The sequence below is a fragment of the Triplophysa rosa genome, linkage group LG24 (assembly GCF_024868665.1).
Source record: "Triplophysa rosa linkage group LG24, Trosa_1v2, whole genome shotgun sequence".
Taxonomy (NCBI): Eukaryota; Metazoa; Chordata; class Actinopteri; order Cypriniformes; family Nemacheilidae; genus Triplophysa; species Triplophysa rosa.
In genome coordinates this window covers 7268865-7286903 of record NC_079913.1, presented here as the reverse complement: position 1 = coordinate 7286903, position 18039 = coordinate 7268865, and the positions used below count along the sequence as shown (strand labels likewise).

The window sequence follows — 18039 nt, the reverse complement described above, 5'->3', positions numbered from 1 at the left end:
CCTGCTAAACCCCCAAGAAGATTCTCAGGTTGTGTTTGAACATAAGAACTGGTTATCTCCGGAATCCACAGGACTTCCTGTCTCTGTCCTTTTTAAATATTAAAGCCTAGTTTAAATTAATGCATCATGGGAACCAAGAGTGTGAACGAATGTGAGACACTGGAAAAAAAGTTATTACCTTGCGGAAAAGTAAAAACAAGTGGATATCAGAAGGACTGTAGTTTACAGTAGTTCTGAGAGTGAACTTGGTTGACTTATCAACAGGAATAGACTGTAAGACAGATTCATTTGATGATATTTGGCCATTTTTATTTGTCTTGATTCCTTCCTCCTGCTTCATCAATTTTTGATAAAAAATTAAATATGGATTTTTCATGACAAGACTGTCATATAGTATAGCAATTAGTATTTCCGTCAACCTTAAATAAATGAAATCGTATATATTTTTCCTTTGTGTTTTGTGAAGACGTTGTGTCAAAGAGAGCAAGAGGAGGACAAACAGATGCAAAAATAACAATTTATAAAACTAAGGTTGTCCTGTTTTAAAGGTGGAGATGCAATATGCTTCCCATGTGGGATCTCCCTTACCTTCCCATATCTTTATTTTGATGCTATTTTGGGTTTGATGTTTAGCCAGCACCTGTCTGCATGTATCCGTTACATCTGCATGCTGTTTGATAAATGCCATGCCATCGTCCACAATTAATTTTGGTTTCCCTTTTGGCATCATCACTGCAACAGGAGAACGTCTCATTAGTTTTGAAGGAGGTTGATGTAAGTGATAGTTTTAGCGTTTAGCTCCCAACAGGTTTTCTTTCTCTGCTATACAGCCTCAAAATGTTTCTAAAATGAACAGTTATACAACCTAACCATATGGCACTAAACTGACTTCTCCAAGCAGCGACTGTTTATAAAAATTGCTACTGACAGCTCCCGTGTCTTCATTTTTCTGATAGTTCACTGTACACAAACAAATAGTAGTGGTTGTCAATGTTTTAGATTAAAGTGTCTTCTTTTCTGGGTTTTATTGATTTATCATACAGGTTTTCATAAATACGTTCAGCAGTTGGTCCTTACACACTAAATAATGTTGGGTTAAAAATAACCCAACAAGTAACCCAGCTATAGATCGGTATAGCAACCAAAAGCTGACGAAGCTTGTATTACTTTTAATAACAAAATGCAATGCAAATGATCCAATTTTGCATTTTCGTGCACAACCCTAGATTATAGGTAAAAATATTGATACAAACCTTGTTTCTCCTGATAAATCCAACAATTTGTCGTCATTGAAAGCTGCTCCTTCCTGAGATGATTTAAAACTCCTGTGTCAGGTGTGCGTCAACTGTCAGTGAAAATGACCCAACTTATAACCCAGCGAACTGGGTTACACAAAAACTACCCAACGCTGAAAAAAGAACTCAATAAAATGACCCACTCAGCTCAACCCAGCGGTTGGGTTAAAAAAGTAACCCAACGTTTTTTACTGTGTATGATCTGAAGGTATATGCTTAGAGGTCCAATTGACATAAATGCAATATAATTTGTATAACTTTGTCTTCAGAGGTGTATAAAGACCTTACATAATGAAGTGTTATGCTTTTATAATCTTAGAATTAGCTATTTCTATCTACAAACACTGCGGGTTTAATTCGCCATGTTGTTTCTACAGTAGCTCTAAACGGACAAACTGCTCTACAGAGTGTGATTTGTAAATCTTTTATCTCCTTCGGCAAAGAAGTGAAAACGTGACGACATCTTAGTCCTGTGTCAGCCACCGTAGTGCTTCGAAAGGGAGGGGTGGAGTGAGCTTCGATTTATTTTGCCGTTTTTTTTATTATTCCCATAGTTATGTTTGTGGTCTTCCATCATTTGAATGATTTTACTGTAATTCTAAAATGTGGAAAAATATAAAAAAGAGTTATCAAGTCCCCCTAAACTCTCAGACGTTCTATGCGGTAGCATATCTCTGGGTCTCTGCAGTGCGGTGTTTTTTTTTCTGCTGGCAGAGTCTGTCCTCTGTATATCCACTTTGCTTTCACGGGCAATTAGCCATCCAGATAAGGAACAGGACACACACGGACACAATTGAGTGTAAGTTTGAAAGTACAAGTGTGTGTTTGAAAGTGACTGTTATGACACACAAAAAAAATCTAGAGTCATCGTTGGTGCATAAGCGTATAGGGCCCTCGTTCTCTACATCACTGTCCCGCTCCACCTCATAAGGCAGAGCTGTCCTGAGGGCTCGGAAAGCCCACATCACTGTACTCGCAAACTTTTACAAAACTAGTGCCGCTTTCCTCTAACAAGCCGAAAGTACGCAGTTTCACGGCAAACGTTCAGCTTTATTACCCACAGTGCATTGCCTTTTGTGACATGTGGCTCATAACATCGAAGTCAAACACGTTGAAATAACCATCTGGCTTTCTTGCGTAAGCTCGGCATCTAATGTGCTTGTGTGTATTGTCTTCTGTTTAGTGGATGAGTCAGAGCTCAGAAGAAAGATCACGGAGGAACTGGAGAGAGGTTTGGAGCAGGAGAGGAAAAAAGCACGAGAGGAGCTGAACCAGCGGTGAATATGCGCATACACTCATACACAACTGTTAGGAATGTGATGCATGTGATGTGTAATAAAGTAAAAAGTAAAAACCTATGTGTCTGTGTGCATTACGGTGATTTTAGCATAGTTAAAGGGATAGTTCACCTAAAAATAAAAATTCTGATATTTTTTATTTACTTTCATGTCATTTAAAACCTGTATATGACTCTTTTGTGAAAAGAAGATATTTTGAGAAATGTCACAGTGGTTTTGTTCATACTATGGAAGTCAATGGGGGCTAAAATGTTTGGTGACCAACATTCTTCAACATATCTTCTTTTGTGTTCTGCAGAAGAAAGAAAGTCATACAGGTTTGAAAATGAGGACAAAATTGTAATTCACTCCTAAAGAATTCAGATTTGAATTCAGACTTGGGAAAACGGATCCACTAAAGAATCACAAGCATCAATACGGAGTTCCAAGAAATTCACGGATGGGAATCACTTCCAATCCATTCACAGGTTTAGGACTGAACATTCCCAGAACTCTTTATATTTTCCTCGTTGTCAAACCATCACACTTTACTCGTGAGTTCTCTGCGTTCGGCTCCTTAACTACTCAATCTGTTTGATTCTCCTGTAGCTGGTGATGAATGCACTAGCATGGAGTCTCTGCTCCAGTTCCACTCATACAGTTATTCCCAACAAGGCCAACAGTCTGACCTGCCGAAATTGCTATTGACAGGGAGTTTATTTTCTGTCAGCTATAAAAGTAAATTTAAGGGCAGGTTTTGTTGTTTTACAGCATTGTTGTTGAAGCAACCGAGGCAGAGTGCTCCATCCCATCGCCTCGGCAACGCCATTAAGGGAAAGTAGGGGCTTTATTGACCATGATGTCATGCTTGGAAGGACAGAATCAATATTGTCCTTAATGTTGTCTTCCATTTAGCTTTCTCCAACTCCCATTTCTTTCATTCCTTTTTTCTTCTCCTTCCCTGGGATGTGTTGTGTTTTAAAAGTGCCCTTTCGAGACTGCAGGATCGAATTGACGGGAATTAGCCTGTGGCTTTGATTTTTGAAGACATTATATTGGCGTTCTCCAACCTCGCCTTCAGCTTTGTTTTAGACAAACGTACACATTCTATCAGTTAGAATATGGTAAACATCTAGTTTGCTGCGATGTGTATTCAGTTTCATATGCTTTTCTAGGATTTTCCTTTGGTTTTTGGTCCATTTACAGTCAGGTTATTTGAGAGATGGCCTTTTGAAACATACCAGAGTTATACTTCTGTTTTGTTTCAAACATACATGAACATATTTCATGGTTTTACATAAAGCTCCTTTAGTTAATATTTTTCCAGATGATTTTATTAAACAAATCACAGATTGGATGTATCTCTACATCATCAAAGCAAATCGAAGTTTGGCTACACGGGTGCCATTTAAAGGGACTGAATTCCTGGAAGAGTTCCGCTGGTAGATTTGTCAGACCGTGCCAACTTAATTTAGCAGCGACCTTTAGTGCTGCTGGCTTCCTGCCGTTCATCTAAGATATATATAAGGTGTCCCTATATGTGAAGTACACGTTCCTTTACTTCTTTTTCTAATTTACATTTCTTTCCACTTTATTTCTTCGCGATTCTTTCTGTTCATTTATATGAATGTTTAATTAAGTGGGACTTTATCAGCGTGTTTTTACTTTGGAAAAAAATGTCACTTTACTATAAAGCTAAACCATAATATCATTCTTTTTACTCCACCACATTTAATAAATACTGCATGTTATTTAAAAAATCTAGTTACTTTTACTCACGTACATTTAAAAAAAGAAAAAAGTAAAAATACTATTTTACTGCACATAGGTATTAAATGTAAAAAAATTATGTATTTATCAAATGTAGTGGAGTGAAAAGTATGAAATTATGCTTTACAATGTAGTGAAAATGAAGTAAAGTTTTTGCTTTCATAAAGTACAGATACTTCAGTACCGCCACCTTCTGGCTAATTTACCTCACCTTGTACTTCTGTTTAAACCTGCAATTCATTACTTTATTTGGTTAAAAATAAACACGGAACATGTCAGTTTGACTTAATTTGACTTCAAGCTACGTAAAGATAAGTACTGTATTTAAAGTAAGCTGCAGCTTTATGTTTTAAACCGAGATGGAGATAGAGCGGCAAACAGACAGATTGCAGCTTTGAAATATCTTTTCCTAATATTGTGAGTGTGTTTTGTGGTAAATTAGTTTGCGGGCCCATTGGCTTGTGTTTGAGAATTTGACTGCTTTTATAATCGGAAAAGATACGTGGACACTCGTAAGCGTACAATAATCTGCAAAAGTCGTTTCGCCCGTGCTTATCCTGAAAGCGGGAGGCTGTGTGTGCGAGTGCGTTTGCGGGCCTTTCTAAAGGCAGATTTGCTGCAGGCAGTAGAGTGGAACCATTCTGCAGATCAAAAGCACAGAACTAGAGTTGTTTGACCTGTCTAATGCTGCCTCAGCAGAAAGATCTCGAGCGCAAAGAGAATCAGCCAGGATTACAGACAGTCCTCAGGGAGAAAGACAGAGAATGAGGGTGCACCTTAGGCCATGAAGCTATTCTTACAACCCCTGACCTCAAAAAAATTGCATTTCACCTTCACTGCTTTGTGTTTTTATTTGTCAGAATTTTGATTTTAGTTTTTATTATTGTTTTGTCTTTTTGGATTTAAAACATTAGAAAACAAAGGTTTTGTTTTCAGTGAACAGGTATTGGAATTTGGCATGTGTTGGAGTTTGTAGCATCTTCCTAGCGTCTAACACTTAAGTGAAGTGAAAGTGACCTATTAGTCAGATATGGTGACCCATACCCGAAATGTGACCTCTGCATTTAACCCATCCAGAGAGTAGTGAACACACACACAGCAAGTGGTGAACAGTGAACACACGTACAGCTTTTCACATTGGGTGAAAGTATTTGCCAAATGTGTAAATTAATCCTCAAGTTACTCGAATTGGCAGTGAATACAGTGTTTTCAACACTTTTATTTATTATGCAAACATTTTTTGAATTATTCTTTTTTGTGGAAGCTGCAAACACAAAATACTTTGCTCACTAATATGTGTCTATTATGAGACATGTTGAGCTTTAGAAACCGATGTTGGAACGTTACTGACCTTCACTTTTCACATGTACTGTCTCCAAGTTCTGTCATTTAATTATTCTTTACACTTTTTATCATTTTTAAACACTTTATAAAAAACTATGTAGTAGGGTTTCCTATCTCTTAAAGGGATAGTTCACCCCAAAATGAAAGTTCTGTCATCATTTACTCACCCTCTTGTCATTTCAAACCTTTATGACTTTCTTCTGCAGAAGATATTTTGAAGAAAGTTGGTACAGCACTGGCACCCATTCATTTCTATTGTATGGACACAAAATCAATGCAAGTGAATAACAACATTCTTTAAATGATGACAGAGTTTTGGGGTATACTATCCCTTTAATATTATTGTATGCATATTAATATATGCATGCAGAAACGAACAGACGTTATGTTCACTTATTATCACAGCCCACCATGAAGCTCTTGCCCACTTTCGTTTCACAGCTGAAATGCAAGCGTATGTTGCCTCCCCCGAGGCATGCTGCATGGGAGCCTGGGTTTGTTTTCTTTTTATCCATGTCACCGTTTGACTTAATCACCGTTTGTCCCTTTACTTCCTGTCTCTTTATTTTTCCCAACCTCTAATTTACAGCTTATTGGTGAAAATATCGTTTGAAAATAACAGTCTAACAAAATTCTAATTTTAGTTCCTCTGTTGAATCCATCAGAGGCTGATGCCAGAGCCGCGCTGGCGCCCAAGACAAATTGTGTAATTAAAGCTACAGGCGCACAGCTTTACGTTTATTCATTATTTGACAATTATAGTATCAGTCTTTTAGTCTTTTCCTAGGGGAACTCTTCCCCCCCAGCGAGAGCCATAAAGGAACAGCCACACGGCCAACAGCCAGCGAGGGGCCACGGGCAGACTCATGAAATATTCAATCCCGGCATTCTTGCACATTATTTTTCTGTGTTAATAATGCATGGCTCCTTTAAATGCTGTTGCAGGGGGAAACATTCTATAAGTGTAATACAGGTGTGTCACATCCCGTTTTGTCTGCTGTAAGTGTTGAGCTAAATTGCAAGAGAGAGAGCCAGATGGTGGGATAGCAGAGGGAAAGCGAGACCAGGTCCTGTAGGCGTAGAGAGGTTTGCTCTACACGGATGTGAAGGATGGTAAACACTATTTGTCCCTGTAGTACGGGAACAGTCTCAAAGCAAACAGCGAATGTGTATGGAGGTTGTGACCATTTTTAAAGACATAGTTCATTCAGAATGAAGATTCTGCTATCATTTACTTAACCTCAAACCTGAATGCTGTGTTTTTCATGGAATACAAAAGGAGAATGTTACATTGCGCTAATTCTGCTACAAATTATTATAATATTATAATATTAAATTACCTCTGTTTACGAAGAGTTTATTTAAAAAAAAATTCTAATCATGTTTTTTATTGTGTTGTCATGTTTTTGTTTTGTTATGTTAGTTAGCTTTTTTGAGATCAAAATAACCTGCTGTTTGATTGATATTACTTGGACACAATAAAAAAATGATGAGTTTTTTTTGCAAATTAACTCTTCGTATATTTATATGTATATGTGCATATATTTATTTTATTTTTACTTTGGTAAAACAAAAATGGTTTCACAAGACTTGACATGTACCACATGACCACATGTATTTTAAAAACATTTTTGCTGTTGTTTTTGAAACAACACAAGGCTGTATAAATGGTGACCATCAAGTCAGACTAGATGCTATATAACATCAAAGAGCAATAGGGCTCAAAATGATGGCAGAGTGGTTCCAGTATTGTCTATCTGACATTATCAAAGCATAGTTTATTTATAACAATGGAGAAAGTGAAATGGGTTCCTCAACTATAGCTTGAATTATTTAAAAACTTTTTGATTTGCCTTTATTTGATTTTTAAGGTCATCGCACCCCCATATTAGTCTTTCGGATCAAAGAGCGGCACGTCTTGTCTATTGTGACAAGCAAAGAAGCAACATTTTGTCTTTGTCAATAGACTATTCTCTCCTGTTTGCATCAATAGCCGTTCTTCTTCAAAATAAATATTTTTCTTTTCGTGCAGTTCATATCTTTTGCTGTAGAAGATAACTTCATTGGCTTTATGATGCAGCAGATGATCAGAATAATGCATCAACATGTGCGCAAACCTTTTCCGTCAAGGCTGTCGACTTAAATTTGTGTTGTTAATGAAGGTTTTGCCTCTTCAGATGTTTCCTTTTTTACCTACATTGACCATACTGTATATTAGGAAGGTTGCTGTTGTATATTGTGCAGGTTTTTGCTGCAATTTTTGTTGTTTATTTTCTGTGATGCTCTTAATTGGATTCAAGTCTGTTTTGTTGGCCTGCGGATGACACCATCTTGTCCGCACACTTTTGGCCTACTTTAGTCTGTAGAAACACACACAATACCGAAGAGGGAAGTAATGATGGATGTGTTGTGCTGATTTGTGTCCAGTTCAGTAGACTGAAACTGGACATGGCTGAAGTCGCTCACTTTTTATCTCTGGAGAAGAAATTGCTCAATGGGGTGTGCACACACACACAGATCCACGAGAAGACGACACAAACATGTATTTTACTTTCTATCTTTACTACTACCAAATGCAGTCAAATCTAAAGTAAAATCTAGCAACAAATAAATGTTCGCGATCAGTTCTCGCTTGTGTTTGGTAAAGACAAATTCAAGGTTGTTTTCCTCAATATTTCAGTCTGTTTGCAATTATTAACTTTTGTGGAACTTTCAAATGCATCTTTGAAAATTTCCTGTTTGTGTTTGATATGATACTGGTGTGATTATCTGCTCTCTTATTGCCCTTTTCAGCTTTCACGTTTATATTTTTTTGGTTTGTTTTTTTACACGGCTGCTATTTGATTGAAAACAGAGCATCACAGATTACAGTTTGCCTGAGTTTACTTTACAAATCAAGCCTTCTGCTTAATGGTGCTGTGGTTGCTAGGCAACTGTGAGAACCTGGTGACGCTCATAACTTTCAACATTCCAGCCCAAAAATCCAAGTAGCACTACAGAATTATATCAAAAACATCAACAACAATAAAAAGATACCTCCGCACATCTATTTAATAACTTCAAGTGAGCCAATGTTTTCAAAATCTTACTTAAAGGGATAGTTCACCCAAAAATGAACTCCACCCATTTACTCACCTCCTTGTCATTTCAAACCTGTATGACTTTCTTTCTTCGACAGAACACAAACAAGATATTTTGAAGAATGTTGGTAACCGAACAACAGCGGCACCCATTCACTTCTATCGTATGGACACAAAACCAATGCAAGTCAATGGGTGCCATTGCTGAATTCATTCGGTCTATGTAATTGAGTATAGATAAAAATTAACTTCTTGTTTAATTCTCTTTTGAGCTTTTTATGGACTTGTTAATAATGCATATCAAACATAAAACGTACATTTTTATACCCACAAATATGAATCACACTTTTGACAGATGTTTAAAATGACATTCACTTCACCCTCACCAACAGCTAAGAATAAACAGTACGTTAATTCTAAATCCATAACGATGGTTGACCATGAGCTAAATCAATTATCAGCATAGCTTAAATAGATGCCTTTCCAATAGCAGTTCTATTCAGATGACACTGTAGACCAGCATGGTATCTGATAGTGTCTGTATTCTGTTTTTCTCCTCTTCCTTTATGTTCAGGCTGGAAAAGGAAAGATCCAAGGCCCATGCAGAGGCTCAGGCCCAGGTAAAGGATGAGGTGAGCAGGATCCTGGCAATGGAAAAAGCCAGTGCGGAGGACAACGTCAAGAAAGCCATGCTGAGAGAGAGAGTCAGCGCAGAGGACGAGCGATTACGAGCTCAGATCTATGTGAGTACTTACTAAAACTCTACTGCAGGACTTTGGCCTTGTTGTGGGCAGCTAAAGCATTGTTCACACTGCTCATCAATAAATTCAGTATGGTTTCACATCTTGTATTTAAGACCATCTGTCTGGATTTTGCAAATTATGAAATTTGATCGGTTTATTCACACCATGTAGTCAATATCTGGTGTGTCTTAATGATGGCCGGAGACCTAAGAGTAATCTGTCATTGCTGAAAAATGTAAATTTTGCTTTTGAAATCTTATCGGACCATTCAGACTGGAAGTGGTTTAGATCGTGTGGGCTTTGTTTAAATAAATAGCAAAACTTATTTAAAGAGTTCACCCAGAAATGAAAATGATGTCATCATTTACGCACCCTCAAGTTGATCCAAACCTTTATACGTTTTGTCGTTCTGCTAAACAGGAAGAATGATATTTGGAATTTTTTTATAACCAAACAGTTTTGGGGCACTATTGAATACCATTGTAATTTTTGCTACGATAGTCAATGGTGGCCGAGAACTGTTTGGTTACAATTATTCCCAATATATTTCTCTGTGTTCATCAGAACAAAGATTTTTAGACAGATTTGGAACAACATGACATTGAGTCAATGATGACAGAATTTTCATTTTTGGGTGAACTGTCCCTTTAACGCTGCCTTGAGCTTAACGAAATTTGTTCTTCTGAGAATCTGCATATTTTTAAGGATGTACCTTCTACCTGAGCTGGAGTAGTAATGAGAGCTCTGCGACTATATCTGATTGGCTGGTTGTTGGGACTAATGAAAGATTGTGTTATTGGCTGAGCTTGACTGACAGTGATGTTTGGGCACTTTCCCACATTCTTGTTTAAACAGAATGACAATTGCAGGGAGTGGACATCAGCAAACACACATCATTTCTACACAGAGATGACAAAGAGATGCAATATATGTAAATAAACTTGTGGCCATGCATGTATACGCATTCCTAAGCCAACAGACATGCACACATCCAAAACAACGCGGCCGCATACACAAACATCAATATCTACTAAACACACAGTCACATTTAACCATAAGCCCACTTATTTACATCTTCTTTGAATTCTGTGCTAAGTCACGCCAGCCGGACATACCAGGGTAAGGTAATTTTATTTGCGGGCAGCCAAATTGCTCTTGTAAACACATTGTAGGACTAGAGGCCCCTATATTGTTTTGACAGGGCACAGATTATTTGAGCACGGAGTAAAAAAAACGGGTTCCCAGGAGAACCGAAGCTGTTTACAAACGTATGGTATTGATTACATAGCTCATTTCACACAGTCATCTCTGTAATAGAAGAATGAATCATTTTTGGGGAAGATGGGCTGTAATTCACAGCTGGAAGGTACGAGTGTGTGTGTGAGAGAGAAAATTGGGAAAACGTTATTGGGAACGTCGGGTAAATCTAAAGCAGAGAGAGGAGGGGGCAGCTCGGGGCATTTCGTGTGCAGGATTTGTTGTTTTCTTTTGATTTGTTGGTGCTGGGCTCATTACAAAGTTTGCTCTTTATAAGCCGGTCAGACATAGAGTAGACTCACCTTAGGGCCTTTGACATTGGCAAATGATATTCTGGCTCCCCAGGATATGCCTGTAACATTTCCAGATTCCGCTACATTTGGATTTTGACTACATTTAGATTTTAAAGAGTCTTGGAAACAAATACAAACATAGATTCCAGCAGGCCAAAAGAGACAATCCATTCTAATTCAATCTCCTCCCATCGCAATACATTATAATACAGCGCACAAAGCCGCCAGCAGTTGTCAGTGATACCAATAATGAATCATGCTAAAGTAATAAATTGCTATTGCATGAGTGTTACTCAATATTATGGGTTTATCTGGAGTCAGACTGCTGACGGATTAAAGCTGTATGCTTCAGCACACTGGACCGTTACTACCAATAAAATGCAACATAAGATGATGCAAAGGGAATAGGCGTTTAATTAAATATGAAAGGAGAAGGAATAGTTCACACAAAAATGAAAATTCTGTCATGATTTAATTTCAATGAATGGGTGTTAGAGGACACAAACGCGCCATAAATTTAATGAATCCATGCAACTAGTTCAGTGCAACTAGAGCTACACAGAAATACATAGAAATGTATATAGAAAAAATCTATATACAAGCAGTGGTCGTGGGTGACATGGGTGACTTTTACAATATTTTTGGTGACTTTGCATTCTTTCTACTGCTTAAAATCTCTTGTCACCATTCATCATGATTACATGAAAGAAAAGGGTCCAGATTCTCATTTTGCATTCCACAGAAGAAAGAAAGTCATACGAGTTTAGAATGACATGATGAGCAAATGATGACAATTTTTATTTTGTGTGTACCGTTCCTTTAAACAGTCCTCTGTAACATCCGGCAATGCTTTGATTATTATTTTGCTGTTTTTGGTGCTCAGCTTTTAGAAAATACCCATGCGGGTGTAAATAAGCAAAATGGATCAATGAAGGGAAACGTGCCACGAAATATTTTTCCTGTGGGTGTGAAACTAACAGAAAATTCTAACTCACGGACATCATCACACGCATTTCATCCCTCTCAATTTTGAGTCCTTTGTAAGCGGAGCATCTTTAATAGAATTTGAAGGGTTATCGCCCGATTCATGCCACTTTTTCTCATGCAATCATCGGGTCTGACAGTGCTATCATAAAACTCTTTTCTTTTATTTCCGTTTTTTACCTCCTTGAAATTACTTTTTCCTCTCCTGAAAGGCCGAAGATACATTTCTGCCAGACGCACATTGTAATTTCCCGCTTTTCAGCCACAAATGGGAATTTCTGAACACTTTCGGTTTTCGTGGTTTTGTCGTTGAATAATTTGTGGGTCTATTGTGTAAACTGATGTATTTTAGCATGCGTGTGTGTTCCACCTGTGTTTTTGTTAGAGCAAAAGACCTCGTTGAATTAAAAATGGATTAAAACATCACCAAGGTGAGAATGCAGTTATTAAAGTGAGCGATATGGCGAGTTGATCAATACGTTATTCTTTTATCGCAAAGTACCGTTCAACCTGTTAGTAATTGGAAATTGAAATGAGTTTAAATAGCCTCCAAACATCAATATGTGTTTGAAAGTCCTTGCTGTGGTAGTATATGGTTCTGCTGCTCTCAGCACGCTTTGAATAGATGGACCTTTCAAAGGCGATTTGTTAAGTCCTTTGTCCAAGTAGACTAGCTCCTTCCTCCGGGTGTGTTTCTGCCTGACTGCGAGGCGCTCAATCATTAAACATCAATCAGGCTTTGAAATGCGTTCCTGCTGCGTTCCGCAGTGCCACACTTCAGCGTTTTCTGCAGTTTGCCTTACAAATGCATTAGCCGTATGGTACACGCTCACTCCCGGGACATTAACATGGACCAGCGGGTTCTTGCGGCATCAGTCACGTTTTTAGAGGGTTCGGGCGGTTTGTGAGGAGCAGAGGTTGTGTGGAGATCTTGCTTGGATCTTTTTTACTTTCTATGTCAGTGTGTCTTGGGTAGGTCCTGAACGTCAAGCTATGTTTAAAGTAGTTTCACTTAAACTTGAATTTTTGGTTTTGTGAGAGCTCCAACCACTTTGAAGAATACCTAGACCGTCTTGGAAGGTCGTCTGAAAGCAGAATGAGATTTAAGTCAATTTTAAGAAAACTAGGTACTTTGTGTTCACTTTTTTACTTTTTTAAAAGAAAACTCGCAAGGTGGAAGGTTAGCCGCTAGACTTAAAGTCAGTTTTGAATAGTTTTACCAGATTTACGGATTCCCCGCTGGCGGTTAAATTTACATTTCTTCCTTTTGCTCTGCCCCCTAAAAAACTGTAGCCTAATGCCCAAATAACAAAACTAGCGTTTCAAAGGTTGCGAACTATTAAGCTGACCAGTGGTACCGTATGTGTATTTTATTTTTCCTCTCCTACCTCAAGGAGATATCGATCCCCCTCTCATCAGAATTCTGAGCATGCTTCGGTCTCCAGACTCCGTTGGTCACGTACAATAGCTCCGGTGAGTGCTTGCACCGGCGGCATTCTCCAGGAACAGCTTTCGCACCGCCAAATTAGCTTCTCCAATTATCTTGCCCGAGCCAAGAGCTCTGAGGTCTCTGTTCTGATGGCTGTCCTTCTTCTCAAAGCGATCGCTGACTCCCACCTGCAACCATAAATCATTTTTCTCAAAGGCCACCAGCTTAGTGGCAAAGCTCTGTTTTCTTCGGCAGAAAGACGCCGCGTTTTGCAATGTGCGTTACCACAGTAAACCACGTGTGACTTTGGTTTAGGATGTTTGAATGCCACTTTGTTTGATGGACATAAAAACGGAGTTCAGATGCTGATCATTTACATTTGTGCTTAAGTGACTTAAAGTGTATTCTTTTTGGAAATCGAACCCATGACTGATCACAAGTTGAGCTAAAAGAAAACCTTAAAACTTGTATTTCCTCAAACTGCCGTTGAATCCATTACAGTACTTGCAAATCAATCACAATCATTTGTCTTTTTCACTCACATTAAAGACAAACATTGAAATAATTCTGTTTCACAACAGATACTTATGCATAGATTTCTTCGCAACGCTTCGTGATTCGAGCACGGCGGTGAACATTTCTCTCATATTACGCCAAGCATACATGCTGTCAGCGATTCTAGGCATTAATAAACTCGTCAAGTCTAGTAGTGTTTGGGTTTCAGCGACTCCGGCCTTCAAGCAATCGTTCAGGACAGCCAATCAATCACGACGCATATCATTTCATTCAGACACTGGCAAACCCTGGGGCAGACGTTTCAATCAAACCCAGAGTCATCAATCTCCAAGCCAGTGACCGATGCAACTTATTTGATGGCTGGCAAAGTGATTTGTTGGGACAAAAGAAGGGATCGTCTAGCGAAAGCTCGCCAATTGTGTGCCTAAGAAAGCATGAAACACCTGGCCATTTCTCACGCTGTAAATCATGAAGGATCGTTGTTGTTTTTCTTCTTACCCCGAAAGTGAGCCCATCAAATATGTAGTATTACAGATTTTAAATGAAATAAAGATATCAATATTTTTATTCCATCATTTATTCACCCTCATGTCATTCAAAACCTGTATCTGAGTCTTATGTGGAACACAAAAGAAGATATTTTAAGAAAGGTTTTGTTCCCATACAATGGAAGTTAATGGGAGCCAGTGTTGTTTGGTGACCAATGTTATTTAAAATGTCTTCTTTTGTGTTCTGCAGAAGTTATTAAAAAAATTAACAAATCCACTTATAGCTGTAAGTTTGACGATATTGCAGTAGTATTAATATTGGTTTAATAAATTTGTTGAACTGTATGTGAACTCTCAGTCTCTCAATTTTCACTGTCAGTCATCTCATTAAGTTACAAATAGTGTTTTTTATTCTTTCTTCTGAATGAGTTTTTGCCTTCACAATCAGCTTTACCTATTAGAACCTCAAGATGTTTTTATTTAATGGTTGAATGTACTGCAGACGCCACTTCAGTTAAGCTTGTATTTCAAGATCACAAATGTCCACCTCTCTCTCTCTCTCGCTCTCTCTCTCTCTCTCTCTCCTCTTCTGCAGCCTTTAAATAGTGCCAGCCGCAGCAAACGTCTTCCATGCAAATCTGCGTGCTTCAAACGCTGTTACACTTAGATACAGCTGACTGGCCCTGACTGATAATACCCCACAATTTAATTTCCCAGGTATTAAAGAGGACTTGCTGGTTTTTGAATTGGATGTACTTGTAGGTGGTATTTGGCCAAAATAAATCTCTCTCTTCCCTGCTCCAGAGATATGAGTTTCCTTCATGTCTTCAGTCTCAGACGAAATAAACTGTTTCTATACAGGAAAGCTTTGTGTGTGCGACCTGTAGCATGACTGAACGTGCATTAGTATTCATAAACTGCACTGGTTTTGCTTTGGAGATCCGTCGGTCATGCAGAGTGTTGCCACGTACGATTGTTTCAGGTAAAGAGAAGTCAACTAGCAGAGCTTGGAAAACTACGTTATACCAAGTTTAATTGAGTGTGCTTTGGGTTTATGGTAATGTGCGAATAACCGTGTACATTCAGCATGAGAATTTGTGGGTGTGCGGATGTCTGGTTGAAGGTTCACTAAATTAGCCACGTAACGTACAATGCCGCTTTTTCATTGTCTGTTTTCCCCCATGTCTTTTCAGCTCAGACTCCCCGCTGATTTTCCCTTGTTCCTTAAATTCTGTAGCCTTTGCTGCCCACACGCCGTGCCAGTGTTCAGAAAGCGGCCCTAATTGGCCGGGTCTCTGGTTGGCACCGGTGCCCGCCGCTCACCCCGGCAGCTAATTGGCTCAGTTGGCCGCCCGTTTCCGCGAGCTTCGGCCGGGGTTGGATTGATGGATGGCAGCAGGTGTCAAGAAAGCTGCTTTCTGACAGAGTAGCTTGTGAAGTCAATTTACAGCCCAAAAGGCAACAGGAGGGTTTCTGCATGTAGCCGTTTCTCTAGAGAGAGAAGGTATTTGAAAACACTGCTATTTTTGGACCTCATTTTAAATCTCGAAACTGTCTTTACCAAGTTATATAAAATGAAAAAAATCCCTTTCTCAGAGGTGGCGGAGTTCCAGTCAGACTGAAATAAATGGCATATAGCTGCGATGATCTGGGCTTCTGTTATCGGCAGCCTTAATCCCTGATTATTACACTTCATTACGAGTGTGGATTCGCAATTAATGTTCGCCGGGAGCGTTGTCAGAGTTACAATGAAGAAAGAATATTTTTGACCTGACACTGAGGTGAAGGACAGTCGTGTGAAGACAAATATGTTGAATAGGTCTGGTGTTATTTTAACTTATTCGTTTTTAGTTATTAGTATTACATTAAAGGGATAGTTCACCCAAAAATTAATATTCTGTCATCCTTTAGTTGCCCTCTTGTCATTTCATACCTGTAGGACTTTATTTCTTCTGCAGAACACAAAAGAAGATATTTGGAAGAATGTTGGTAACCGTACAATGGCGCTACACATTGACTTTCATTGGTTTTGTGTCCATACAATAGAAGTCGTTCGGTTACCAACATTTTTTAAAACTTCTTCTTTTGTGTTCTGCAGAAGAAAGAAAATCATACAGGTTTGAAATGACTTTTTATTTTGATAAATATTGATATGAGTTTGTTTGTATGTTTTTTTTGTGTAATAAACTGTGCAATAACTGGCTAGATGTATTTTATCCCTTACTTCATTTACATAAAAGTCATGATTGAACATTTATCTGGGGGTGGCTGGGGCTGTATCCATTCTGAATGGACCAGCTCATAAAGGTTCTCCAGATGGACAAACGTCTTAATTAGATTTCCACTAAATGCCCACATATTTACTTTAATTGTCCTTTATCTATTCTTTGTGAACTTGGTGTCCACCAGCTGCGTCAGTTTCCATGTGTTCCGGATTGACAAAATACTATTACAAAAAACAACTTGTTTTTATTGCAAAGGAAGAGAACACAGTCCTCTTTGAATTGAGCCACCCTGATAATTGCTGAGTGTGGTGAGATCACAGCCCTGCTGTTTATCTGCCTCTTAATTGGGAAGATGGCCAAATGTTAGCAAAAGAGTGTTGATCCATGTGGGTGTTAGTGTTCAGCCATTGGTCACAGAAACACAGAAGAATCTTTTAGCAGAATATACATTTCACTCCCACTTTCTAGCTCTCGAAATAACCTGCAATAAATTCTGAAATATTTGTTCGGTTTTCAACTTTAATAAAAAGAAAGTAACTCGATTTTTATATGTTTGCTGTGGTGTTATGAGTGTTTGCAATAGCGGTTGCTGTTCTGGCTGGTTGCTAATGCACAGTGGGGTAACTTTGTTTTATAAAGTGGTGGGGACAGAGATGAAAAAAAAACAATTCTTTTAATAAATTATAACTCGTTGGGAATATTTATCATGTGTAGTGGGCTGTCCATCCATTGGCTATTGCGCTTTTCGACTCCAGCTCTCACAGTACGTGGTTCCAAAACTGTCATTTGGGGAAGGTCACTTGGCTGTTGCAGTGCACTACACTTAAAAACATATTCCTATGACTGAAAATCTCTTTAAGACTATTTGAACAAATCCCAACCCCAAAGATTGAGTATTATCATCAACGCCTACCTTATCAAACACCTCTGAAATGAAAACTTCAATCTTCATAGAAAAAGTGAACATTTTGCACATAATAACACAAAGGAAGTTATTGTAAATAAATGTGCTCACACAAAGCTCCCCCAGGAGGAAAAGTTGACGGGGATATACCAAGGGCAGCCCACTTTTACCCAGAAGACCCCGGTGGACATGAATATGTAAACAGCGCATTACAGCTCTACCTGACTGAGGTCACACACACAGATGATAGAAGTCATGTGGTCATCGTCAGCACAAAATCCAAAGTCGGCTCAAAGTCAGGGCAACCACAATTTTACCTTGACCCCTTTCGTATATGCATACTCTCTCTATCACTGTCTCTCTCTCTCTTTCTCTCCCATTCAGCCCGTTGTTCCCTCCAGGGAGAACTTTATTCCGAAAGTAATTGCTCAGCC

General features: G+C 38.6%; 1 protein-coding gene across 4 annotated transcripts in view; it reads left to right on the top strand.

Moving 5' to 3' along the window:
* Positions 1 to 18039, top strand: part of chchd3a (coiled-coil-helix-coiled-coil-helix domain containing 3a) — a 55116-nt gene that overhangs the window by 6157 nt on the left and 30920 nt on the right. For all 4 annotated transcript variants that reach the window (XM_057324163.1, XM_057324164.1, XM_057324165.1 and 1 more), the window contains 2 exons: positions 2479 to 2572; positions 9341 to 9509. In XM_057324163.1, the coding sequence (XP_057180146.1) occupies positions 2479 to 2572; positions 9341 to 9509 (263 nt within the window). The remainder of the gene's footprint in view (positions 1 to 2478; positions 2573 to 9340; positions 9510 to 18039) is intronic.